Source organism: Podarcis erhardii, assembly GCF_964252035.2.
Source record: "Podarcis erhardii genome assembly, chromosome: 6".
NCBI lineage: Eukaryota > Metazoa > Chordata > Lepidosauria > Squamata > Lacertidae > Podarcis > Podarcis erhardii.
Window position 1 is genome coordinate 67,231,207 of NC_138510.1, and position 27,991 is coordinate 67,259,197.

General features: G+C 42.4%; 1 protein-coding gene and 1 long non-coding RNA gene across 2 annotated transcripts in view; one reads left to right on the top strand and one right to left on the bottom strand.

Annotated features, from left to right (window-relative positions):
- Positions 1-427: 427 nt before the first annotated feature.
- On the bottom strand, positions 428-27,976 carry LOC309345351. The gene is made up of 5 exons (XR_014158202.1): positions 26,727-27,976; positions 19,859-19,913; positions 17,160-17,495; positions 16,870-17,000; positions 428-4,026 (listed from the first exon to the last, which is right to left on the bottom strand). It is a non-coding gene; the product is annotated as an uncharacterized lncRNA (long non-coding RNA).
- The window catches only part of AK5 (adenylate kinase 5), an 88,674-nt gene continuing 76,632 nt past the window's right edge, over positions 15,950-27,991 (top strand). The window contains exons 1-2 of the mRNA XM_081868351.1: positions 15,950-16,646; positions 25,227-25,413. Of these exons, the coding sequence (XP_081724477.1) occupies positions 16,587-16,646; positions 25,227-25,413 (247 nt within the window). The 5' untranslated portion in view covers positions 15,950-16,586. The remainder of the gene's footprint in view (positions 16,647-25,226; positions 25,414-27,991) is intronic.

The window sequence follows — 27,991 nt, forward strand, 5'->3', positions numbered from 1 at the left end:
ATGATTTCAGAAAAGCATTCAGAAAACCACTCCAAGGATATTTCATTGCCTCTTAAACCTATTTTCTGGGAAGGCACTGCCGCTAATGGGTTTTGGTGTTTGGGGGTATTAATTATGTCCTACAACACACATACTCACAAAACAGATCTCATCATGCAAGGCCATTTAAAAGGGACAGGAGATTTGCACAGGGCTTCTGCATCTTTAACAGCTGTGGAGAAGAGGACATTTCATACCATGTGCCGCTTGCAGGGCAAGCTAGCCTCTTTCACACCTGAGCACCCTAATATAGGGGACCACAGGGCAGCAGTAATAAATGAGGGCAGGAATGTTGTCTGAATTGGACAGCAACACTAGGAGAGTTGGCACTAGGAGAGGCTGGTCATCACTTCAGCATCTGTTGTTCAGATTATTATATTTCAAAAGCAAACCAATGCTCTAAAGACAGTCTTCTGTAAGTTAAAAACGAATATGGGATGTTGGCAAACAATTCTAGATAGTGATTAAAAACAAGGGTTATCAGCAAGAGGGTTAAGAGTAGGCTTGCTAGAACCTTACATGTGTTTATTTACTTTAGTGTACATAGAAACACACACGTCCAACTATTCAAGAGGTTTCAAGTGATCTCTGAGATGAGACCGCTCTGATTAACACTGTAATACTTGTCCTCTCTGCATTTTTCTGGAGGAGAGCCCTTCTGGGCTGCCGAGATGAAAACTGCTTGTTCTGATCTCATGATGTTGCTCTGAAACAGCACATATACTAGAGTTGCTGGGAACAATGGAACAACACTGGGAAGCTAGTGAGTGGATATTTAGCACAATAATAGAGAAGTGCAAGAAACATAGATGAAGTGGATGCAGAAAATAAAAACCATGCCAATCAGTGATGGAAATTGATCCACTGAAGAGCTCTACCAATGGTATAGCTACATTTCCTACCTCAATTCACATATTTCCTTACGGAGGTTGTAATTGATGAAAACCCACCTGCTTCCAGTTTGCTGAAACTACATCCATCTCAGGTGTTGTTTCTCGTTGCTTCTCTTCAACACCATGTAATAGTGCATAGAGTTCAATTGCCATAAAGACTGCAAATTGTCAACAACCTGTAGCTACAAGACACATGTCTGGCTCCCTCTAGAATTATTTCTGTGGATACCATACACACACCCAAATAGACTGATGATTAACAAGAGGAATCCTAATCATGGCAAGGGAACAGTGAGGTGGAGCAGAACAGTAGTTTGACCATGGCATCCCAAGTCCTGTTGATCATACTGGACCAGATGGAAGGTGTGGAGTGGAGACCAGTACATCTCTGCCTAGTCCTAACTTCCTCCAACAGGAGGATACTATTGCTTGGTAACTGATCTCAACAAACATCTATTTTGGTTGCAACGAAATGAAATATCCCAAAATATTTCCTTTTTTCTTTCCTCCCCACCCCCTCTTTTCCTTTATGGCCGAATCACACCTTTCTTTAAAAGTATGATTGTAGGCATGCTGCTCCAACTTTTAAGCATTTTCTGGTTTAATTCAAATAGCAGCACAATCCTCCATACCATCCTCTTAATACAAAATACATTCCATTGAGCTACACTAGGCTTGTTTCTGAGCAAACATGCATAGGATTTGCACTGTAAGGCTTAACACTTTACTGAAGTTGGGCCTTCACAATTTGTGATCCACTAAGCCACTGATGGGGAATCTATGAATGCCACATAGGCAGTATGCTTTTAAAAAGGGTTTAATACACAAGTCATACATTAAATTATAGATAAATCAAATTAAACCCATGATTGATGAATATTTCTTTGTCAGGCAGCAGTCTATTTAAAAATCCTTTTATAATGTGATGCTGGGGACACTGATGATGGCCTCATTATTTTCTTTATTGTGTGTTCTGTATACAGATGTAAGATTTAAATGATTATTGCCTATTTTTTTAAAAGACTGTCTATTATTCATAAGAGACTACATATTTGGGGTGTTTGGGGGTGTTAGGGGAAGGGTAGTACCTCTGGTGGGGAACACATTGTGCTCCCTTCTGAGGTAGTTTATCCACCTTTGGTCCCCACCCTGCACTCAGCTCTCTCACCTGTGGCTCCTAAAAGCTGTCAGCGTATGGTAGCAGCCAGCTACACCCCGAGAAACAGCTTTGACCAACTAGCTCAGGGGTCAGCAAACTTTTTCAGCAGGGGGCCACTGTCCCTCAGACCTTGTGGGGGGCAGGACTATATTTTGAAGGGGGGGGGAATGAATGAATTCCTATGCCCCACAAATAACCCAGAGATGCATTTTAAATAAAAGGACACATTCTACTCCTGTAAAAACACACTGATTCCCGAAGCATCTGCGGGCCAGATTTAGAAGGTGACTGGGCCGGATCCGGCCCCCAGGCCTTAGTTTCCCTACCCATGAACTAGCTAAACCAGCTAAGGGCAGCCAATGGGTCTCAAACCCTCAAACCCTCAATGAATTAGGGACTGTCTTTCAAGACAGGTGGATGCCAACTGACTGCATTTTTGTGCAATTTAGGATCCTGCCATCACAAGGCATGTGACATTTTTTGCCTAGGTTTTGGCCAAAGTAGAGGCTAATCGGACAGAGCTGGCAGACTTTACAACATGGCTTTCTTTTTATATAATTTGATTTGCATGATTACAGGAGTCATTCGACACCAGCTTTTGAAGCTTTTGGTGACAGATGGGTGATAATTGTACATGGTGTATGTACTGTATTTTTATTTATTCCATAGCCTATGGAATAAAATTAATTTATTCAGTAGGGTTAATGTTACAAAACAAATTTGTTAACTGGAGCTGTGGTTGAGATTTGGGTTAGATGTCTTAATATTTTTTTTTTCATAATAAGAATACATGTTTGAAATCCTTTTTGGAAATATATTTAAAATGGAACAAAATGAATAGGAAGACTGAAATTAAGTTCTTGGTTTGGTTTAATTATCAAACATTACTGTATATGCATATGCTGTTTATATCTCTTTTGTGTGAATATGGACGATCATAGCAACATACAAATGACATACCACAAGCCTATTCTTGAATCTTCACTGTCACAATCAAATCAGAGAAAGATGAAAAACATGCCCATCAAATCCTATTTTCAAAGCCCACATATTCTCTAGTGATCTGGTTTTATAGTCTCAGACCATAAGAAGGCTGAATGACAGCTAAACCACTGTAACAAGTATAAATATACTTCCCCTCACTTTTATCATTTGTGATGTCTGCTCAACTTCTAAAAGAAACAAAAACACATACTATTTGCAGTTACCTAACACAGTTTCGCAGAATCAATTTTTGTTTGAATTCCATTGAATTTTAGAAGAATAAAAATTCCCACAATGCTATTTTCAATTAATTTGGTGGGAAATTTCACAATAATTATGTAAGGATATGTACTATTTCTGTTCCAATTTCTTGATGTGTGGAGTTCAGGGACCGGGCTAGGGCAGGGACACAAAGTTGGCAGGGGGTGGTGAGATGTACAGTCCTGCTTCAAACCATGAGTGCCATAAGTGAGCATTGTGCAAATAAGGCTGGTGTCATAAGCCCTGTTGCTCCATTGGGCTCAAACATGGCTTGCGTTATGAGCTGACAGGACACCAAGGTCAGAGAGGAGGATCCTGGTAAGGTATACACACTGGGACAAGCTGAAGATGGGGAAGGGCAGGTTGGGGACTTATGAGGTACTCATGGGACAGCAGAAGACAATGAGGGGGCAGCATGGACAGTTCAGGGGAGCCAGGAGGAGAAGACACATTACCAGAACCAGAAATACCTCCCATCTCCGCAGACACGGTGGGCTCAGGAACATCAAGAACTGCACTCCAGGAGACCGAGGCAGGCAAGGGAACACAGCTCAACCACTAGTGGACCAGGTGAAGGTCATAGGACTCGTTAGGTCTGGGAGGAGATTGTGGATTAGGTTCAGGGCAGGTGAAGATCACATGCTTCATCAAGTTGAGAAGCACAGGTGCTCAGCTGGAGAAAACTCTGGCCTGTAGATTTATCAGGACAAGTTATTTGTTGTTTACTGTTGTAATAATTGTGTTCTTAAAATTTATCTTCTGTACTATGAAAATAAATAAAACCATTATTAAAAAAATAAAAAAAAGATTGGGTAAGATTAAAGGGAAGCAAAGCAGAAACTCTTAGTCTGCTCATCTTTCTCTGTTAATGGACCACAGCTTGGCTGCTTCAAGAACGCTGGTGGACTGTGACTTCAGGACTCACCCAGGTGTTCCAACACAGGTTCTTCTGCAGAGGCAGTAACGTGACCTCACTAATTGACTTTGGACCTTGCTTGTTGCCTTGGACCTGGACTGGTACCTGACTGGACTGTCTGACTACTCTCTAGTGTTGTCTTTGGGACTGTGTGCACTATCAGGACTTACCTCTGGGGTATGCAGGGGTTCAGAACAGCATGGCAGACTCAGGCGGTTGAGGAGGATGAAGAGGAAGCAGGAGCAGAGGTGAATTGTGGGAACTGAGGATGGCTTCTTTCTGCCCCTCCTGTGGAGTAGAGAGCCTCTTTGGGGGCTGAGGAGGGCAACGACCAACCACTGGAGATTGCTTAATGGGAGGTGGCAGAGTTAGGAAGGGAGGGTGCAGCCTAGTCACAGAGGACCAAGTGCCACCTCCAGAGATGGGAATGGACTCACCCACCAGATAGAGTGTGAGCCTATGAATCCAACATTCCTACAAGGTAAGAGTCTGATGAGAATCTTGTCACCTTGTCTTTAAAAGCTTGGCGAGTGGGGCATGAAAACTCACTGGGGCATCTTTATTGATTCCACCCAGTTCTTAACTGCTTGCCCAGCTCCTGGACTCCTACTGCTGCTGCTAAATTATGCTGTGCCTTGCCTGAAGAAAGATCTCTGTCTACCTCACAAGTATGAGCTTCTGTTGTCGTGTTTTGGGCAGCAGTCAGGACAGCTAGACTAATACTGCAGGTAGAAAGCTATTATTCCTTCCCTTCCCTTCCCTTCCCTTCCCTTCCCTTCCCTTCCCTTGCAGTGCATACTGCAGCTTGTGAAGAAGGTCCTGGGTATTCTGCCCTGCTTTTGCCAGTGAGTTGAGAGTAGGTTGGGCTGAGAATGGCTCAGTTCTCCTCCTCCTCTTCCTCGCATCCTCAAAGTCCCTTCTCACCTGGGCTGCAGGAGTGAGGAGGAGGCTGGTGGCAGCAACTAGCACATAGTAACACCCAACAGGCAGCATTGCAGGGCTATTATGCAGCAGCAACAGAGGGGGTGTGAGAGGCTCTCCTGAGCACCCCCCCTTACTTTCTCCCCACAACTTCATGTTGCGGCATCATTACTTGAGTGTTTCTCTGCCGATGTATCATGTGACTGGCTGCTAGGGAAGAGAAACACGTACTGTACAACGTCAAGGAGCTTGTTGCACAACACATTATGTAGGAGAAACTGGACTGAAGGCTACAATTTGGGAATCTTCCTTATGTTCCTGTAACATAGTTCTCCTGTCAACCACAGCATCAGACTCTATTCTGCTGAAGCAAAGGAGCTTCAAATGGAAACTACAATATGAAATCACTGGATTTTAACACATAAAGTGTTCCTGTGCCTCCTCTTGTGGATTGAACTGTGACAATGGGTCATTATTTTTTAGCACATTATATGTGTTAATTGGTTTAGCAATGACAGGGCAGCTGTATCCTCAAAGACTGCTTTGGGAATGACCACTGTTAAGTATGTAATTATCACTGTCTGTTCTTTCCTGCGTTTTGTTTCCCTCTGGTGTCTCTTTTCACAATCACCCCCATCCAAGTTCATGAATCTGATGAAGTGGACTGTAATAAACTTGTCATAATATATTCTACAATAAATTAGCTACTCTTTAAGTTGCCTCAAGACTCTAATGTTTTTGCTCTAAAAGACTAACATGGCTACATGGCTAACATGTTGTGGTCTAAAACTTCAGAGGGCAATAGCTAAGAGAGGCTGAATTAGATTCTATAAATTCCAATGGATTTTGAATGCATGCTTCCACAGAGGCAGGTCTCTGCAAATATAAGATTTCTCAAGACAGGATCAAACTCAACAGGTTTCTGTTTTTCCAAGGTGTGACGAGCAGAATCAATTGACTCTTAATAACATTTCAAACAAAATCACATACACTTATTTTAAAGAATAATAACAACAAAATGGAAGAAGCTTTCTATTCTACTAAAAACTTGAGGCGCATTTCTATTCTTGTGCTTTCTGCTCTTTTGACTCTCTATTTCTTGGTTTCTGGCAAATGTCTGCCCTGCTCTCATATCACAAAAGACAGTAGCAGAGGCTTTTACTTGTTACGTAATACAGTGGTACCTCGGGTTACATACGCTTCAGGTTACATATGCTTCAGGTTACAGACTCCGCTAACCCAGAAATAGTACCTCGGGTTAAGAACTTTGCTTCAGGATGAGAACAGAAATTGTGTAGCGGTGGCGCAGCGGCAGCAGGAGGCCCCATTAGCTAAAGTGGTGCTTCAGGTTAAGAACAGTTTCAGGTTAAGAACAGACCTCCAGAACGAATTGAGTACTTAACCCGAGGTACCACTGTAGATCTTTATTCAGGCATGTACTGGTACAGGCTCAGCAGAAGCCACAGGGTCCAGAAGTCATCATTCCAAAGTATGCGAGTAAGACAAGAGATTCAGAGCTGAAGGAAACCAATGATGATGTCTCAACAGTTGTCACACCCTTCCCTTCCAGCTTTTAAAGCCGAGGTGTGGTGAGCTCACTTGTGAGACTTAGTGACAAGACTGTGCCCTGCCTCTCCGACTGCAGGAAGAATTCGACATAGCACTCTCATTCTGCCAGCACAAGGATTTCAGCTTGCTAGATGAAACAGTCTCCCCTCTCCTTCCTCTGCGCACTGCTTTGGGGGTTCTCCCAAGCCCCCCCCCCCAAGCCAATTTGTAGCGGGAGAGGGAAAGCCTAGTTGCACTAGCAGAATTCTGCTAGCAGAACTTGTTAGTTGAATCTGTAAAGGCCGATCGGACCTCAGGGGCATAGGGAACCACTAGAAGTGGTCCCATCAAGCAATCTCAGTATCAAGGTAGTACCATCTGGATGGGCTTGCCAAGAAAAGCAGCTTTGAAAACATACTGTTAAATAAATATCCAAACACCAGTTCAGCCATCTTTTGTACATGCAGTGGTGGCCAGTCCCCATTGGGACTGGAAGGGCATAAAGCAGGAAGCCGACAGTAAGTGGCACCAGAGCCAATGTTAGGCAGAGTCGAGCAAATTTAGTTTCCTCCCCCCTTCCCACCTGCTCCCTGCTGAGTTCTAGAAATGTAACTGAGTCTAAGGATGAGGAAGCTGACAGCCACCTTAGGTTGGTGGATCAGTGCCCCATTCATCCTAATGAGGACACCATATTGTCCTTCACAGCAGGCACCACATTGTCTCAGGCAGCCTGCTGGAGAAGAGAGTGCCGTGCCTACTTTTATCTACATGGAGAATTGCCTTCAGCCAGGTTATGTTTTTAACCGAAAATTGTCTGTTCTCTGTCATACTGAGGGGTTCTTTCTCATCACAAGCTGCCTGATCCTTCTAACAGGATCAAGGGCTGGATCTAGACACATCAAATAAGTGATTCAGTTAAAAGTATTGTAAACTCATACAGGGAAGTCTAGCAGGGAAAGACGGGACTCCATAGTGCCATATAAAACACTTAAAAAAAAAACCCAATCTAGCTGAGTCCAAGGACTAAACTTTGGACCTTCTGCAGGCAAGGTTGAGTATGTGCTCTACCATTAAATGATGAAAGGAACATTGGTGGTATCTTGCATAGTTTATTCCTCCAAGGTACTCTTTTTCTTCTGAGGTCAGTATTGGTCACCGCCAGCCTTGACATAGGACAAGAAAAGGGGTCCTATTTACTTTTCTGGAACCCATCTGACTAAATTCAACCATCTGCTTATTTTTCCTGTCCTTTTCCCTGAAGCCCTTTTAAAGTCTTGCTCTGCTTCTGAAGCTAGTAAAACATCATTCCCAGCATGTTGTCAGTATGACCCATTTCTGCCACCACTCTTCAGAAGACAATTTTCTTTTTGGGTAAGATCTGTTTGATGTTCTCTATATAGATTTGTTCCCCACATAGCCTTCCCCAAGAGGAAACTGTGTATCTGCAATGGGTAGAGAAGAACCACACCCCACTGGAGCTGAATCAGATAGGATTATTATATTTTATTCGCATTAAGTATGAGGAATGTGCTTCTAGAGCTGGTCTTGAGACAATCCGAGCATATAGGTCCACACTACAGAACTTGAACCTAAGTCTTGATCTCGTTCACTCATCTTATAAAATCTCCACAAGGATTGTTTCATAACAATATACTAAAACCTTGCCCAAAGAGTTTGAAAATAAATGAATACCATTTGGCCATATGGAAAATCTAGAACACCTGTGAGAAGTGTGTTGAGAAACAGTCTTATAAATGGTGTATTTTCTTTTTAAGGTAGACAGATTTCATCTTAGTCATCGTCATCTGTCTGATTAATTTGTTACTTGCAAATGAACTGGGCACAAAGTGCACTTGTATCCAAGTTATGCATTTGAAGGCACTTTCTTGGAATAGAAGCATATGATTCAGCAAGTTCTTCTGAGAAGGTTTCACATAATTATATTTTTTTTCACAGAATCTAAACTTACAGACTTGCTCACTCTAAGTGATTACATAAGATCCTGATGGAACTTTACAACAATCTGGCCTAGCTCTTGCAGAGGCAATGTTGCAGAGCTTTCACTCTCTGGTCTGATGCAGAATTCTGGGTGCATATGCATCTCTCATTCAAGTCTTTTATTATCATTACTCGTCCTTCCTTAGGAGTGCAGAATTGAGCTACCTCCTCTTTAGCTTCACAGCAACTCTGTGGAGTAGGTTATTCTGGGGGGAAAGTGTGCCTTGAACCCAGAGTTCACCAGTCGATGTCCAATACTAAACCACACTGCCTCTATCTCTTTGTTGTTTTGCATTGTTTAGGCTGCAAAATGATGGCGAGATATGTGTCTAATTAAACACATAGTCTACTTGTGCACAGACAATTTCCTGTTGATATTCCTCAGAGACATTTACATTTAGTTATTTTCCTTCTTAATGGGGGAGCCTGGATAGCTCAGTTGGTTAAGAATGTGGTGCTGATAATGCCAAGGTTGCAGGCTTGATCCCTGTATAGGACAGCTGCATAGTTCTACATTGTAGGGGTTGGACTAAGGACTCAGCTATATTAGTAAATAAAGAGTGATTTGAATGCATTATAAACATGTAACACCAGGTGGCGCCAGATAGCAGGAAATTTTAAAACACGATTTTCCATAGGGATTTTTTTCTTTTGTTATAACTATCTGATTTCTGACTTATTCATAGCATTTCCCCCTGTGTTTAGATCCACCCTAGATGATCCTCATGGTCCCTTCCAACGCTACGATTCTATGATTCTATTTATGCATCCTAGTCCCTGAATATATTTTGTCACAGCCATCCAGTTGCAGGTGCCTTTTGGCAGGTTGTTTGGAAGTGTTGTGCTATTCTGCTATTTAAGTGTCTCTGTATTGTCTTTTAAATTTTTAAACAAAGGTTTTGATGCACTATAAATTGGAGGGCTATGTTTACATAAATACATTTTGTTTGTTTCTGTGTCCCTCCGCTTTTTGGTCCACATGCATCTCTCTGCAGTGCTATTTCTCATGGACACAGATCTGTAGCATTCATATGAACTACACGAGGAAATATTTAATAGGGTTTTTTGTGGCTCTGTGATATCTCCATACAGATTGGCCAGAGGGTGTTGCCAGAGGTTTAAAAGTTTGTGATTTTAAAATATTATTTCCCTGACCAACAATGCTGTCTCTACAGGTGACCAACATTCTAGCTCTCTTACTTGGCCTTGAGGATACTGTCCAAGAGTCTAAGAGTTGACATTAGAGCTGAGGGATACAATTCCCAAAGGAGCTGTGTTGGGTGAGCGATTATCTCAGTATTCAGGAAGCCCTAAGGAGGACACACATACAGTTGGGAGTCTTTTCATATAGGTAAACTGCACTTGCTACTTCCTTCGCTATTGCTGGCTGCCAGAATATTTATATATACACATACCCACTATATTCTTGGGAGGGAAATGCATTTACTTACCTTATATAAAACCTTACATTATGTAAAATATAAAACTTCCTGTGAAATGTACATGAGAAATGAGCTTACATGATATTCAGTTGCAAACCCTGGTGTGTATCCCTGTTTTTTTCCTTTTCTCTCCTAAAAGTGTAGTACTGAATGCAGTTTTGCTACCGTCAAATCCATCTTCTTCCTTGCTATGAGATGGTTTAATACAGCCGATAAGCCACGCCTGGCCATGTAGAGATCACTGGAACTGAACAGATTAATGAGCTCTTGAGACGCCATATTATAGCAAGATAATGATTTAGCTGAAGTTTTTGGATCACACCCTGGAGAACTAAAGTATATTTAAGGCCTACTGCTGTGCTCCCAAAACTGTGGCATATGAGGTGATGCAGAATAGTCTGCGGTATTTGGCAGCACTAATGATGATGGCTGCAAAGCTGCGGCCACCACAAACCTGCTGGGTTTTTATGAATCTGGCCTCTGGTACTGGCCTGGCTGGGGATGACTGAAGTCAGAAAGAGACTCAGGAAAGACTCATATGGCTTGAAGAAGCTAAAGAGCCAAGAAATTTGGCAACAATGTAAGAAAACATTTGGGGGGGAAGAAAAACAGATAGCCAGTGGTATACGTGGTTTTAATGCATAAGAACAAAAAAAATCTATTTTGGATCAGACTAAACATCCACCTAGTCCATCCTGTTTCCCACAACAGGACCTGAGCCTAAAATGGAGGGGCTGACAGCATTAGCACCCTAAGGGCCTTGCTTCCCTCATAGCCACAGCCTTGGATTCAAACAGAAATCTAACATCACTCTGACTCTCTCTCCAGCTTACTGCTTTTTCCTCTAACTCACATCACTGGAAAACTCTCTGCCCTCAACTCTGGCTTTGTCTTTTTAACTACCTGCCAGTTGAGGGAGGGGCCTCACTCATTTCTTTGTTCCCTTAATGGCCCATCAGCCACAAGATTCCCACATCAGGAAACTAGTGTGGCTCTCCGCATACAGTCTACTCCAGAGGTCAGCAAACTTTTTCAGCAAGGGGCCGGTCCACTGTCCCTCAGATCTTGGGGGGGGGGGGAGAGACTATATTGGGGGGGGGGAATGAACGAATTCCTATGCCCCACAAATAACCCAAAGATTCATTTTAAATAAAAGGGCACATTCTACTCATGTAAAAACACGCTGATTCCCGGACCGTCCACGGGCCAGATTGAGAAGGCGATTGGGCCAGATCCGGCCCCCGGGCCTTAGTTTGCCTACCCATGGTCTACTCCTTTTCCCCAAACTCATAACAATATAAAAGTATACCGCATTCCAAATGTGTCCCTACTATAGATTTGCAGTTGAATATTGTCAATTTTATTCTGAGTCCCTTTCCTAATGATCCCTAGCATGGAATTTACCTTCATCACAACAGCTGCTGCATACTGAGTTGATATTTGCATGCTTCTCTGGCATCTTACTCTTATTATATGTACTGATCATTTTTATTTGCAAACAAAAGCGACAGGGACCCTTGAGACATCCATGTGATATTACTGAATCTCTTGAGCCTGAAACAACACTGTCTCCCCTCCAATCCCCACAGAAAACAAATTAGCAAAAGAAAGTATCAAACAGCACACCCCTACACAAATCTACATACAGTACTCAAAAGTCTCATTGTACTCATTGGGGCTTATACTCAGTTATAACTGTGTGTAAGTTTGCAGCCTAAAGGGTGGAAGAGTACATTTTAACATTAGGAAAAATCAAAGGCTCCAATAATGAAGAAAGCAAGGAAGAACACCAGCTAGTATGTGATGTGAGACATTGACATTTGTCAAAAAAGAATGCAGGAAGGTCAGCTGGGTACAAATGTCCCCATCCAGATAACAAGAAACAGAACACCAGTTAGAGACAGTCAGTATTGGAAGATGATATCGGATACAGAGTGCAGTCTAGCTCTTCAGCATTGGGTAAGGACTGATGCCCAGGGCTGGAGGGGAGGGTGATAGGCTATTCTGCTTCTCAGGGGTGCTACCAGATAGAACAGATGTTTCTCATGCACATAACCTTTTTCCAGTATCCACAATACATTACTTGCATAAAAAGGCCAAGCCTGCATGAGTTCTGGATTTAATCTTTCTGGGGGAAATCTGTTAAGTTTAAACAAACAAACAAACAAACAAACAAACAAACAACTGTTGCCAATGACCCATTTACAATATTAAGCCTTCATTTGAAAGCACCCCAAATTACACCTAGCAGATGAGCAGAGGTATTTCAAATTCTACTCAAATTCAAATGAGATTGCAAAGAAGACGGATGGATTTTTTTTTTTCATCCAGACTTTACAGTGGAAGATGTAGGGCTGTGCCTGAACTAACTTTCTCAAGAAGGGAGTCAGAGGAACTAGGGAAATATTGGTGACAAGAAGCTTTATTAACAAATTAAAAACTGACTCTTTGCCAGGTCTAGATGGTATTCACCTAAGATTTCTTAAAGAACTAAAATGTGAAATTGCTTATCTTCTAACAAATATATATAACTTGTCTCCAAGATCAGCCTCTATACCTGAGGACTGGAGGAAATTGGCAATGGAACACCAATTTGTTTTAAAATAGAAAAAGACATCTAGAAGAGATCCAGGAAATTACAGGCTGGTTAGCATAAAGTCTGTTTCAGGAAATCTGGTGGAAAGCATTATTATACAGTATATAGAATTAGCAAGCACATAGAAGAACCAGTATGGCTTCTGCAAGGTACTTGCTAACCTTTTAGAGTTCTTTTGAGAATGTCACCAACCATATGGATAGAGGTGAGGCAGTTGGCATTGTGTACTTGAATTTTCAAAAAGCTTTTGGTAAATTACCTCACCATAGACTCCAGAGTAAGCTTAGCAGTCATGGAATAACAGAAGAGGTCCTCTTATGGATCAATAACTAGTTATGGAACCCAGTGGCGTAGCGTGGGTTGTCAGCACCCGGGGCAAGGCAAGTAATTTGCACCCCCTAACCCTAACCCCCAGATGTTGCGCCCGGTGCGGCGGCCCCCCCTGCACCCCCCACGCTACGCCACTGATGGAACCAGAAGAGAGTAACTAGGTAGTTCTCCCTATGGATGGATGCAGAAAGTTGAGACATTGAGATATGTCCTTTTAAACTTGTTCATTAACGATCTAGAGTTAGGGGTGAGCAGTGAGGTAGCCAGGTTTGCCGATAACACCAGATGGTTCATGAAGGATATTATAAAAAGTGATTGCAAGAATCTCTGCAAAGTGGGCAAACGGGCAGTAAAATGGCAAGTGTGTAATTCAAATGCAAGCAAGCGTAAAGTGATGCACGCTATTGCTCCTTCGATATGTTGTGAGCCACTTCGGCCACAGTTTTGAGGGTAAGCGGCATACAAATTCAAATGAACGGTAAGTTCAGTGGAGTTTACTCCCAAGTATTTTAGCAGGGGTGCACAAGAGCCACATTCTATCATGGACAACCTTTGGTGGCCACATGCAAGTGGCCACATGCAAGTGGTGCATGGCGCCAGAGGCAAAAGTGAGTCCTGCAATGGTTGTTACTGTAACCTTTGCACAGTAACTTACATTTCAGCTATAATACATGCTTGAGGCTCCTCTCCAATCTCCATCTGGATAAGTAAGAGGCATTACCACAGTTCAAGAACTCATTCCAGCCAGGCAAAAACTCTTGAGAAGGGCACAGAGCAGAGGTGTGGACAGGGGATAGCTAGCCTGTGTGTTGGTGTGGCCTGGAGAGGGTCTTAAGAGAGCTCCAGAGGGCCTGAGAGATTCTCTACCCCTGGAGTATAAAACTGAAGCCCATTTCCAGGGAAGGACCTGGCAACCCTTAAGTGTCATGGAAATGAGTTGGCAAATAAAGGTTCTAGAAATCATCAAATGGCACTGTTCATTTTCATTACTGTGAAGTCATCTGGATTTGGCTCAAAAGGGAGGCAGTAACAGAAAGAAGCTTGGATGAACACTGGTTTGGTCACAATACAAACATGGATAAGCCAGAGAGCCTGACTGGTAGGCAAGAGAGGATGAAAAAGGCCAAACAAATATGGACTGATATAGAGAGATTGATCTAGAGAGCAAAGCTAGTCAGGAATTGGCAAGTACCCTGTTTACGTTAAAAGGACAGATGGTCATAATGATGATTTCATTCTTTTCACAAATGTATTTTCTAATGCTTCAGGATAATAACCAAGCTGTCTATGCATTTGTGGTTATGAGACCAAGATTTTAAAGAAAGGTCAATTTTCCTTTTAAGGGGGTATTTTTACTTTCCTGAGGGTGTCTCCTGTTAGTCGTCACTGTAAAAAGGGCATTGCATTGCTAGAATTATCCAATCCAGAATGTCAATTGTTATGTTGATCTAGCTAGACATATTCTGCATGCTTCAAGTTGCCATATATTTCCCAGCTGTTGTTCTTGATATTTTTGGATTTGGTCTACAGAGAGCTTCAGCATTGTCAGACAAGCCCTTCACTCTGAGTGTCCCCTGCAAACAATAAAAGATCACACTATGTGATCAGAAGGTTAACTTGCTATAGTGCCAACTCCTTAGAATGCAGATGCACCCTCCATCCGAGCAGTGTGCATGTTGATCAGAAAGGGGGGGAAAGGAACGCCAGTGAATTTTATTGACAAAAACAGAACTACTGCTATATAAATTCTAAAGGTCAAGATGTAGCATCTGAAAAGCAGGAATTGAATTTGTTTCTGTATGACAACAATTTCTGTGAGATTTTGTTCTGAGAAAGCTACATTAATCCCCATGATGATTGATCATGGGGTATATATATATGTGTGTGTGTATACACACACACACACACATACACATGCAATCTATATATATATATATATATATATATATATATATATATATATATATATAAAATCTCGATCGTATGTCCCACAAAGGGAAGTTCTACTGCAACTTTTTGTATATGATATTTCCCAGTTATCAGGACAAGCACTTTGGCCTCAGTCATTTATTCAGTTTATGGTCTTAACTGGGGCTCTGTGGTACATACTCCCTGGTCTTTTCGCTGCATGCAAAGTTACTGTCATCTGATTATCACTAGTCAGGGTATCAAGGGCCTTATTCCCAGCTGAAGGAAACTGACAGTCTGAGAGAGGCAGGAGGAGCAAGGAAGATGTTTGCATATGACTGTACAATATGTTGGCTTGGTATGAGAGTTGGTATGAGGACCAAGTATGGCATAGAAAAGATAAAGGCATTCAGAACGCACCTCAGCTTAACACCATAACTGCTCCTTGGGAGCCATCAGGGCTGTCAAATTGGAGGCGGCTGTCAAACCCGGAGGTGATTTTGGCTCTGCACGCGGTAGGTTGTCTTGTCTCTTGCCCAACAGAAACGGGCGTATTCTTAAGTTTTCCCTTAACTTGGCCAAATAGCCCTTTGGGCGTTTAAGGGGGGGCAGTAATCGACGTGTGGGCAACATGTTAAACCACCCTTCCTTGCGCGGCCCCGATCCAACTATCCCTGCCCTGCCTCCGTGGCTGCTTTTGAAACACTCTTGCGACGCATTTATATAAAGGCCAAACGTACATGCTGAACCAAACATAGTACCAGAACCTCAGCCAGTTCCACGTGGACGATCATTTCTGGCCGCCCTTTGAGAACACGAACCCATCGCCCTAGGTTCTTCGCCGGCTCCTTCCTCTCTCCACCTTGTCCGTGCGCTTTCACACGCAAACACACACACACACACACACACACACACAGAGAGAGAGAGAGAGAGAGAGAGAGAGAGAGAGAGAGAGAGAAGCGCCTTTGGAGCAGAGAAACTCAGCTCTGGCGTCTGTGTGTGTGTTTGCGAGAGAGGAAACCCTGAATTTCTTCAACTGTTTCGCCCTTAAACTTGGTGGGGGTAGGGGGATCCGCTTTAGGAAAGACTTCCTGACCCTCGCAGGGCGCACCCCAGTCGGTTATCTCGGACGACGAGCTTCCCCTGGAGATTATTATTCTTGATAGTACTGGCAATTTGTTCAGGGGACACCACGTGTGCGGTGGCGCGGCGCCTGTGTGCATTTGGCTTGCACACAGCACGGCGGCATCGTGCGATCCGGAGTCACTACCCCCCCCCGGCTCCTTTCCAACAGCAGCAGCCACCCACTCCCGCCACCCAGCACCACCCAGCTTGCCTGGCGGCGCGCGGGCTGGGCTGCGAGGAGAGGGGAGGTGCTGGCTCAGGCTCCGTCTCTTCTCGCTCCTCTCCGATCCCCTTTCCCTGCGGGAGCGAGCGCTTTGCAAGGACCACGAAGGCTCTCGAGTGCGGGGCGGACGAGGCGAAAACACCCGCCCCCTTCCCTGCCCCGCGGTAAAGCCGGGCAGAAGCGCCCAGCAGCCAGCTAGCCAGCAGCCCCGGCCGCGCCATCGCCCTTTCTCCGCCAGGAGGCATGAGCACCTGCGACGCCAAGGAGTATCTGGCCAAGAGGGAGATCCCGCAGCTTTTCGAGGTAAAAACCCTCCTCGCCAGCCGGTGGACCCCGGCAGCCGCTCACCTCTCGCCTCTGGACCCTGGGCGGAGCAAGTTCCCCCGAAGTCTAGGGGAGAGGCACAGGATGGAGAGGGGGGGCGAGGCTGTGAGATCTAGGGCAAGGTGGGAGCGCACGGGGCAAGGGCAGCTGCCCGGCATATTGAAGGGGCAAGGCTTGTTTCGAAGGGAGGAATGTCACTTACTCCAGACTTCGCCTCTGACCTCTTTCACCTTCTTCCTGCACAGTTTTCCAAGATCTAAAACGATGGTTGCGGTCTTTTGCCCCTTCCATAGTACCGGCTGGGCATCCGTGATTTGGGAGACATACGACACCCTACAGACGGGGGGGGGATTGGGGTAGTTAGTACGGCAGGGGAAAGGGCATCCTCCTACCCCTGTCTGCTTGTTTTGGGTACCCAAAGAGATGCCTTCGCTTACAGTGCGGATTGTGCATCTTCTCAGCCCCCTGCCTGCTTCCCTTTGCCTTGCTCACCTAGCCTGATTCTGCGGAGCAGAGAGGAGTTAACGTTGTCCTCCCACTCTACTTTTAATGGATCTGGAAGCTTTCTTGCCTCCGGTTGCCTTGGTTCCTCTAGCTGCTTGTAAGGCAGCATTGATCCGACCTTGTGAGATGTGAATATGTGTGGAATTGATGATCAGAAAAGCAGGAGGCAGGAATGTGTCATCTCCCATGGCATTCTCTGAAAGCTCTACATATCTTGACTCCAGGGTGAATGGATGGAGCAGTCAGTGGAGATGCTGCTGCAGTTTATTTTCTCCTAGGTTGCATGCCTCATGAAGCCATGAATGTTGCTTCCTGTAATCAAAACTGTGATATTTAAAAGGGAACATGATTGGGTAGCTAAAGTGAAAGGACAAAGTCAGTTGCTTGTGCTACTTGAGACCTAAAGGGATCAAGCATGTTCATCTGAACATTTTGGCACACTTAGGGTCCCAGTCTCCATTCCAAAGAGTATTTTCATTGTCATTGCGTCAAATCTCTTTAATGAGAATTTTTAACCATAACATAAATTCTCCCTTCCCTTCTTTGCTGGTGTTTTCATTTGTCTCATGGAATTCTTACTTTAGGGGATTCTCTAAGAAATATTTCTTTCTTTTCAGCAAATCACTGAAAATACCTAAGATGAATTTGTGAGTTATTTAAATGATTAAATGGGTTAATTATAATTAACCCACTTGTAGTATCTGAACATAACAGTAAATCACAAATGCTACATGCAGAGAAGTTTAGAAAACTGTAATAATTTTTGTATACAAACACTATTTTTGTGTATTCAGTTATAGATTATAAATAGTAAAATTATTGATAGAATAGTTTTGGGGAGTGCAGTCCTATACATGTCTACTCAGAAAGTAGCTCCATTGAATTCAATGGAAAGTGTGTATAATAGTCAAGCTAACACCCTAATCGTTTCAAGGTGCCTATGGTATTGCTATGCTATTGTTATGTTATTAATCATTATACAACATATCTAATATCTAAATGCCTTACAATCTATATTCTTGCTTGTTGTCACAAAAAAAATCAGTATGATAGGTCACTCTTACTCCCATTTAAGCGTTATAAACATGAGGCAGTGGGATTACATGGGAGCTTTTGATGTTTGATACAGAAGGACTACATTTGTGCCAGGACAACATAGTTTCTGCTGCAATTAAAAAGGTGATTCTGCTATGTACATTAATTCATGCAAATGAAGGACATTTTGATATATTTGCTTATTTTGCAAATATACACTCATTATTTGTTCTGCCTTCTGGTCATAGAGAAGAGTGAGAAGCTAAGTAAGGCTCTACAGACCTGCCCAATAGTTATCTTGCTCAATTGCTTTACTATTCATCTATGCTTCTGATGTTTCAGAAGTAGGGATGGGAAATGGGAAAGCAGAAATAAATAGAAGGATGGAAGGAGGAGGGAGCTATTAGCGTAGACCTTTGGTAAGAATGGTATGTTCTTTCTTTGGCATCCTGTTGTGCTGGGAGGAAGAGGGGAGGGATGGGGAGATTATTCCCCGCCACACACTGCTGTAAGGGCTGGAAACTTTTTAAAACAAATACAGTGGTACCTCGGGTTAAGTACTTAATTCGTTCCAGAGGTCTGTTCTTAACCCGAAACTGTTCTTAACCTGAAGCACCACTTTAGCTAATGGGGCATCCTGCTGCTGCCGTGCAGCTGGAGCACAATTTCTGTTCTTATCCTGAAGCAAAGTTCTTAACCTGAAGCACTATTTCTGGGTTAGCAGAGTGTGTAACCTGAAGCGTATGTAACCCGAGGTACCACTGTAAAAACAGGGACATTGACAGGATGTTGACTTTTACACTGAACAGCAGAATGCACACAGGTTTGTTCATAATAGTTAGCATGAATTGTTATACAGATTTGACATAATAATTTGACAAGTTGCATTGTAGCAATCAAACAGTTTTGGCTGGGATGTGTGTGTGTTCTTTCCCCTCCATCCCTGTGTCTATCTTTTATTTTCTGCAACATACCAATTTCTTATATACTTTAATGCAAGCTGGTTCCATAGTGGAGGAGGATGTTAATCAATGACGCAAGTTAAAACTTTTTTTAAAATTCAGTTTTTAAAATTCCCTTTGATTAGCATCATGCCCCCACGTTTTGAATTTGTTGCCCAGGATATATAATATCTCTCTCTGCTGGCAGCTGTCATCTGGAGATTTGAAGCAACTCTCATCTCACTGTACCATCTGAATTGAGAAAGACAGTCTAAGTGGTGAATTGACGTCTGCAGACACTCATGGTCTGGATGTGGGTCAATAAACTAAAACTGAATCCAAACATGAATTTTGTTTGGGGTGCGGGGCAGCCTCAAGACCAGGAATTGGTAGGATAGGCTGTTCTAGACAGGCATTCCCCTTGGAGGAACAGATGCATATTATGGCGATACTTGTGGGGTCGTCATTGTTACCTGAAGCCCAGGTGACCTCAGTTGCTAAAAGTGCTTATACTCAGTGTCAACAAGTGTGCCGCAGTTATCTACACACAGGTAACTTGTAGTTTAGACTATTGTAATATGTTTTATGCAGGGCTGCCCTTGAAAATGGTCCCAAAGTTGCAACTGATGCAAAACACAGCAGCTAACATATTATTGGGTGCCCTAGCACCCTTGCAAGTACCATCAACCTGGAAAAAATTGTATTGATTACCTGTTTGTCTTCTGGGCAGACAGAAGGTAGGACAGCAAAAGGAAAAGTAGGCTCCCTGGGGAGCTAGAAGGGAATATGAGAGAAAGGGGGGCAACTATACAGATTATTATTATTATTATTATTATTATTATTATTATTATTATTAGATGGCTTTCACACAAAATGTGTCTCAAAGGAACCTGCAAATTAAGCTACAAATAATATCAAAGGCATTAAAACCACATTTTAAAAGTCTTAAATGAGATACTATCTTAAAAAGGTAATGCATCCATGTTATTTATTTATTGAAAGGCTTTTATAAGTCACTTAATATTTTAAAAATCTCTAAGCAGGGACAAATCCTACCCACCCCACTACAAGATTAAGCATTACAGATAGGCCAATGCGCTCCAAATTAACAACCAAATGCCTGGGTAAACATAAATGTTTCAGCCTGGTGTCTAAAATAGACAGTGATAGTACCAGGTGTGCTTCCCTGGGGAATGCATTCCCCAAATGGGGAGCCACCACTGAAAAGGCCTGTTCTCATGTTTCCACCCTTCAGTTACCAGCATGTAGACAACAGAGGTTAGGCTAAGCCTGTCTAGATAGGCTTGCAGCTGAATCACTAGCTAAAACTGATGGAAGACAATTTGCACCATCTAGGCTACTTGTGCCCAGAATGACAGTAGTGGATGCAGAAGTAGTCCCAGGCTTTGCACCTGCTCCTGTAGTTGGAGAGCACACCCACCACCACACCTGCAAATGTAAAGGAAAAATAGAGCTGCATGTCATCAGTATATTACTGACAGTACATCCCAGATCTCCATATGACCCCACTCCGTGACTGATGTGGTCAATGGGAGACCCCCGCGGAACCTCACATTGGAGCCAAACAACAACATCCCCCATTTTTATCAGTCATGAGAAGCAAGGTGCACAGCTCATTGTCCAAACCAAGCACCTGGTCAAGCTGTACTAACTGAAACTCATCCAACACAACAGGGCTAAGGAATGCTTTGGATCCCTTTTTAGATTCATCTGCTTAAAACCAGAGTTGAGGTCCCGGCAGATGCAAACGATTTTATCCTCAAAATGCTTTGCAAACAAGTCACAGCAGGCCACTGTGTATTCTGCACCTCCTTTGGACCAGAATGTTCTGATGGGAGACCATCCTAATAGGCCCTCACCTCTGTGGTGGGGGAAAGCTGCTGAAAGCCTAAATCTCAGCTGGAGTAGATCCAACCCAACCATGAAAAAGGACTGATGTTGCAGTCCCACCCACAGTGAGACCCACCTTGCCAGAATTCAAATTGCTGGCTGGCGGGATCTCCTGTCACACCATGCAGCTGGCCAGAGATTTCCCAACTGCTGGCTCCCAGCCAGATGTTGCTCCTGGGGTGCTTGGGCCCCAGCACTGCTGGCCCGCAACCACTGCCTACCCCCATACCAGGGAAGTGGCCATTACTATCCCAGATTACGCACTTTCTGCCCATTACAGACAACCAGATTTAGAGCGTGGCCTACCACATGCCTTGGGCTGACCTTTATTTGTTATACACAAGATACACCATAGTTATATCTTATGCAGTGTTTATGGGACAGATATATTCTTTGTACATATGAGAAGACGTTTTGAACTTTAAAGTGTAAACTGTTCTTTTGAACTATTCCAAAGAGGCTTATGGTGATACCGCCCCTTTAAGACTGGTTTATGGGAATGGGTTAGAGCCTCAGAAATAATGAGCTTGCATACAGCTGTCTTCCGATGAGGCTTCAAGGCCGGTGTCACAAGGTAATTGGGTGGTCTAAGTTCCCATAAAACTGGATTGGTGGGAGCTCTTGGCAGCCAGCCAAACCGAGGTCTGCATCTATTTGGGCTTTTGACAGCATCTTGTTCCGTTGCTCAGCCTAGTGAGATTTAAGTGTAAGCGTTTGTTAATTAGTTGGATAAGTTAGTGTTTGTTGTCTTCTTACCTTCTGAGCTATTTTTATCTGTGTAATTATTTACCTTTATCAGTGTAATTATTTCTACAAGAGAGGTTTTCTCGTAGGGTTTTGTTTTAGTAAAGTTGGTATATGATTTTATGAAATTTGGTCTGGTCTGAGTTCCTGAACACTTTAATTTTGACCATGCTTTTTGGACCAAGGCTGCTACAGTGCTAGGAGTAAACCTGCCAGCTTCAGTTTTGAGGCTACAGCAGTTTATCTCTACTTCACAAAACTGTAACAGTACAGCAGTTATGTAAAGTGGTTGTTTAACAGATGTTGCCACATCATAAAAATGCATTAGGTTCTTCAGGTCACATATTTCTGGAGTTGCACATTTTTCTCTGTGTGGAATTGCAGAGCACACGCATTTACCATGGAGTCTTTGTTTACTATGACAAATAGTGTGATTTACAAGGAGTTTACACATCTGTTCAATTGGACAAATAGGCCTTATGTGAAAAGATGTCAGTAATACGCAACAGTTTAATTATTTTACATCATGGTGACTTGAGCAAAATAAATCTGGGCTTACTGATCACTTCTCACTGTTTACTGTACACATCGGGGATGTTTATATTTCAAGAACACCCTGTAGTTGTGATTTTAAACATACTTAGACCATTCAAACATTCAAGAAAAGATTTTGGCACTATCCACCAGGACCATATTGCTTTGGAATGCAAATGAGGAATCATGTAATTGAACTATCTCTCAAATTAGAAAGCCCCTGCATGTGGAATATTTACCCGATTGGGAAGATAATGAACCTATTCATTAACGTATTTATAATCCACATTTTCATAAAATATATCAATCAGCAAAAATAAAATCGGCAAAAAAGCATCCATGAAAACAACATTAAAAACATCAAACATAAATGATGCAGCATTCCCCGTATTAGAGGAAGAATCTAATATGCCAGATCTTTCAAATACAAATTGCCAGCTGCCTTTTAAAGTGGTATAGCCTGTAGCCTACAATACTACATGCTTTTTAGGGAACATTTGTGTATTTATTCATAGGAAGGTGATGTGTATTGATACCCAAATCATGAATTTCACAGAATTATATGAGTAGAAGAGATCTAATGAATCATCCTGCTAGGATATTCTTCACCAACATTCATGAATTCATTCAGTAACAGTGGGGTTTTTTTTTAAAAAAAATAAACAATGCATTTACTGTTATGTGGAGCAGATGCTCTATGAAATGGGTATAATTTACTGTGTCATTGGTGGGTGAAAAATGAAGTGAAACAAATAGAAAACATCCTACAATTTCCATTTATTTAAAATATTCTTCCAGGCATCGAGCAGGGTCATAATGATGCCTTTAAGCAGCTTTTGTTGTCATTGTGATCAGTTACCAATATGTCTGCTGAATCTAAATATAGTCATAATTCAACCTATTGAACTTAATGGGTGTTACATTTATCATGACTAAAGTCCCATTGATTTCAGGGGGTCCACTAGGGGCGCATTGGAAGATGGCTGACAATACCATCTCTCCGACCCACATGGGGTAATTAAGAGGCTGTTATGGGAGTAGGCAGCCTCCCTTGTTGCCCCAAGGAAATGGGGAACACTGCCCTTGCCTGCTGTGCCCATAAATCACCCCCTAATTTGAAAGAAGGGGGTGAGGGCACTAGGCAGAATGCCCCCGTGTGGACCTCGGCTCTCCTGGACGCTATCTCTGATCGCGCACTAGCTGCAGCAATTTGGAATAATTAATTACAAAAGAAGCAAATGCACATATTTCAAGTGAAGAAGGGGAGTGAAGTCTGTTAATTTAAGTGACCTCTGCGAAAGAAGACGATGAGTTGGAGAAACAGGAATATTTTACGATGAAGATACACCAAAGGCTGGGTATGTTGACAACGGGACTGAATGGGGGGGGGGACCTTTTTTACTTTCCTTCTATGTGATTTACAAGAACCTCTCCTCATTAGAATCGTTGGTTGAACTGACCCAAGCAGGATGATTAAGGTCTGTGTGGAGATAAACTTTAACCAAAAGTATGCTTTATGGAGATCGAGAAGCAATAAGAGCTTTTGGAATGGCGCAGCAATTAATTCAGAATCGCCATCTTGCCAAAGGAATTATAGCTGGGAGGAGGAACGGACTTGTTTTCAGACTGCATTCCTGGTGAATCTCCTCAGAGGTTTTGAGAAAGGAGGCAGATTGGTGAAGATTAATGACGCTAAGACTGTTTTGATGTATGGAAGTGATGTTATATGGAAAACGTCTGGTTATGGCTACTGGATAAAAAAAAAAATCCACGCAGGATTACAAACTGTTCTAACTAGCTCGTGGAGACTATCAGAGGTCACAAAGAGAAAGGAAAAATATATGAAAATAACAACAAGAGATGTGGAAAAACAATAAGAAAGGACTGGATAGTACTGTGAACATCATAAGGTTAGATTTGTGGACATTAAAACAGCAGCAAGAAGCAAGAAGTTGATTGGATCCCCTTCAGAACTTGAAATATGGGTACCCCCAACAAAAATTTAAAATTTGGCTGTGTAATTTGGAATTTATGTAATTTGGTTTGATTTGATGTGATTAGTCGGTTAATAAAAAATTATTCTTAAAATAAAGTCCCATTGATTTCAGTGGTTCTTTTCTAAGTGTGACTAAGTAGGAAAATAATCAGGGAAACTTATTCCATAACAATATAGAAGTCTTGAAAATGATTTGCTATTCTATCACCAAGTGCTTCAGTATATAATACCACATGTATAAATTACCAATGTGTATTACTATCTGGGTGGGGAAAGGGAATGGGATTTCTGAATTTTTATTGTTTTGTGCTTCAGCAATTTTATGAACCTAACAAAATATTGCACATAAGCTTTGGGGCATAGATTTAAGAGTTCAGCTGTACTGAGTTGGTTGAAATAAATAAATAAATGGGGGAAACCAACTCATTTGGCAATTTTGTACCTCAGCAGTGGTCCTGTAATACCCTAATCTACAAATTGATTCAACTGGTATGTTTGGATTGTTTCCAAGGCAGTCCTATTTAAATCACTGGCATTTAACTTGCTTAGCTTTGTTGGATTAAGAAGGGCTATGAGTACAGGTGACCATGCAACTATACAATGGTATGTGTTCATTGGAAGCGTTGTTTAATGAAAAATGTTCATATTTCATGCTTTTCTTAAAAGCAAAAAGCAGCTAATCAAGTTTTCATGTGCAGCAATGTTATGTTTTCATAAGTCACACTTGTAATTTTAGGAGGTTTAAACCTGTGCAATTTCTTAAGTTTGCCATAAAATGGAAACCTGAAATAACAGGAAAAAATGGGATTGGTATGTAACGAAGTTAATTGTTAGACTACAATCATGTTTTCAACTTCAGTGGCTTATAAATCACTTTGGGGCATTATGTTTCAGAGTTTGCTGAATGGATTAATGTGCTACAAACCCGATGATCCAGTCGAATACCTGGAAGGTTGTTTACAAAAAGTGAAGGAGCTGGGAGGAGCAGAAAAAGTAAAATGGGACACTTTTGTCAGTCCAGAAAAAAGGACACTACCTTCACTGAATGGCAGCCAGTCAAGAAGATCCTTTTTGAGGAATGGTAAGATTTATTTATTTTTGTATCAATTTTATGTTTCAGCTTGGATTCAGGTGACAAGCTGAGTAGAATGGGTAAGCCACTCACTGTATGATTTGAAGATGGTAGTGATGTGGGCGCATTGAACATTTGTTTAATGCTTTATTAGCGCATTAATTAATTGTGATGTGATCATGATTTGCTGCCTCGTGGCTTCTGTTAGTGATATGTGGCCACATTACATAAATGGGAATCACACCAAATATAAATCAATCAACAGCTGTAGAAGGATCCATCTTCATTTGAATTTTGATTCTAATTTAGATTTATTGCTGAATAATCTTTAAGTAGATAAGGCTGTAATTCTATGCACTTATTTGGGACTAAGCCCCATGAAACAGTGTGGGCCATATGAATAGGCAGGAGCGGTGAGCTGTGGCTTCCAGATGTTGCTGGACTACAACTCCTACTATCCATGACCATTGTTCCATGCTGGCTAGAGCTAATGGAAGCTGGAGACCAGCAATACCTAGGTGGGGGACGGGGGGGGGGGGACAAGTGAGTGAGACCTATGATTTCTGTAGAAAAATATGCCAGATTTGTTGGAATTCCAGTTGAATGGAGCAGTCTTTACAGTTGGAGGAGGGAAATAATGTTCCTTCCTATGTAGCAACTCCCTTGCAATGAAAAGACTTATGATCTGCATATCTTCAGTTGACTGGCATTGACCAGTCTGAGGAATTGTGGTGCTTTCTAAAGTTTACTGAAGTTGTATAAAGAACAACTTATTTACGATGGCCAAAAATGCAGAAATTGGAATGCTCTGAAAAGCCTTACTAGTGCCAAACATAACAAACAAATACAAGCAAGTGTATTTTCTCAGAAATACCCAGTGCCTAGTCATCATATACAATAACCTGATTGGCATTGCTGATATAATTAATATGGATTAGTTAGAACACCTAGAAAGCTGGGTATAAATCAGCTTGGATTTTAAGCCATTCCAAAAATCGGACTGGGGTAACATACAATGTCTATACACAAAGGATATATAAGGAAAGTACCTAATTATTTTGCTGTTGTAAATGTTCCTATAAAGCTACTAGAATTCTATGCTAGTAGTAATTAGATTGCATGCAGTAATTAGATTAAAATGTACACATAATGTCTGAAAACAACAACTCTGGTATGATGTCTTAACATGAATTTAAAATCAGACTTACAAAATAACTATAAGAAATTTATCAGCCTGTATGGGTTTTAAATCTGCCCACCTGCCTATATATGCTACATGTGATTCAACAGTTTGAATAATGGGATTTGGCAAGCTGCCTTACCCAAGATGAATTGATACTTGCTGTAGACCAATTTGCAAGGCATATCTTTAAAAGTTTCAAATAGGTAGCCTCTTACTTACTAAACAAAACTGGAAAAATGTATTGCCTTAATGTGCCAGTTGCTTGAAGTCCATCTAGGAAGCCCAAAATAGCAGGGAATTAATTTGCAGGAAACCACTCACTCTCAGGGGCTTACTAAGCACAGAGTTGCTTAGTTTTAAACTTTGTGATGTCCAGTAAATTGTAACCTGTAGCTTCATGTGCTTTACTGTCTCTTCAGTATGGAAGCTCTTTTTTATCCTAGAGAGAACACTATCTCTATTCCCTTAGGAAGTCATGGCAGTTTGCTTAGCTTTGATAAACCATCTGTGATTGTCATTTAATCTCCATTTGTCTGCTGGATTTGCACAACACAACAAACTAGGTATTGGAAGACTGCAGCCAAATATTTGGCTAGTTGTTTCGAATTGTGTGGCATTTGTCAGTTCTTCAGTCTCTGGCAATATGTAGCTCATCTTTCTGACCATTGTACAATGTGCTTTAAATTTACAGCATGTGTATACATGGCCTTTCTTCCACTTTTCCTTAGGTCAGCTCTCCTTCTGGCTTCTTCCTTTCCCTCTGTTCATCACTCTCAGGGCCTCTCCTCATAGCCTAATTTTCTTTGCTCAGGGACAAAGAAAACAAAGTCTGAAGCCATGGAGATCCTGCTGCCAGTGTGGATGGGGGGGGGTCTGACTCAATATAAGCTACCTCCCTGTGTTTCTTTGTCGCCATCTTTGGGCACCTCCTAAGCCTGCACCTCAGCAGGGAGCCCACTGCCAATGTCTGGCCTCCCCAGGCCAGCTTCTGATGCTCCTTTGCAGCCTCTGCCTGTCCATATACCTCCTCTAAGCAAGAAAGCTATGACAAGGAAAAGGAAAAGGATCAAGACTCTCTGCTCATCTTGCACACTCTCTGTGAATTGAGGCCTAGGCTGAGCCAATAGGCCGCAATGGCAGCAGCGAGGACGACTGTGGCCCACTCGGGGCCTCTTGTCCGATGGCTTCTCAAAACCACCTGCCTCCATCGGCTTCTTTTGGCCTGCTGGCTGCTTATTCTTCTGACGCCTGTTTTGCTGGTCCCATTACTTTACGCTTCTTTCCCCTAGGCCAGGAAGCCTGCCTTGTTTCTATTCCTACTGTCGCAACAGATTGGCCTAGAGTGGCTTCCGAGAGGAATGTTCTGTTTCATGGTTTGATTTGCCGGGAGGCAGGGTTTTTTTT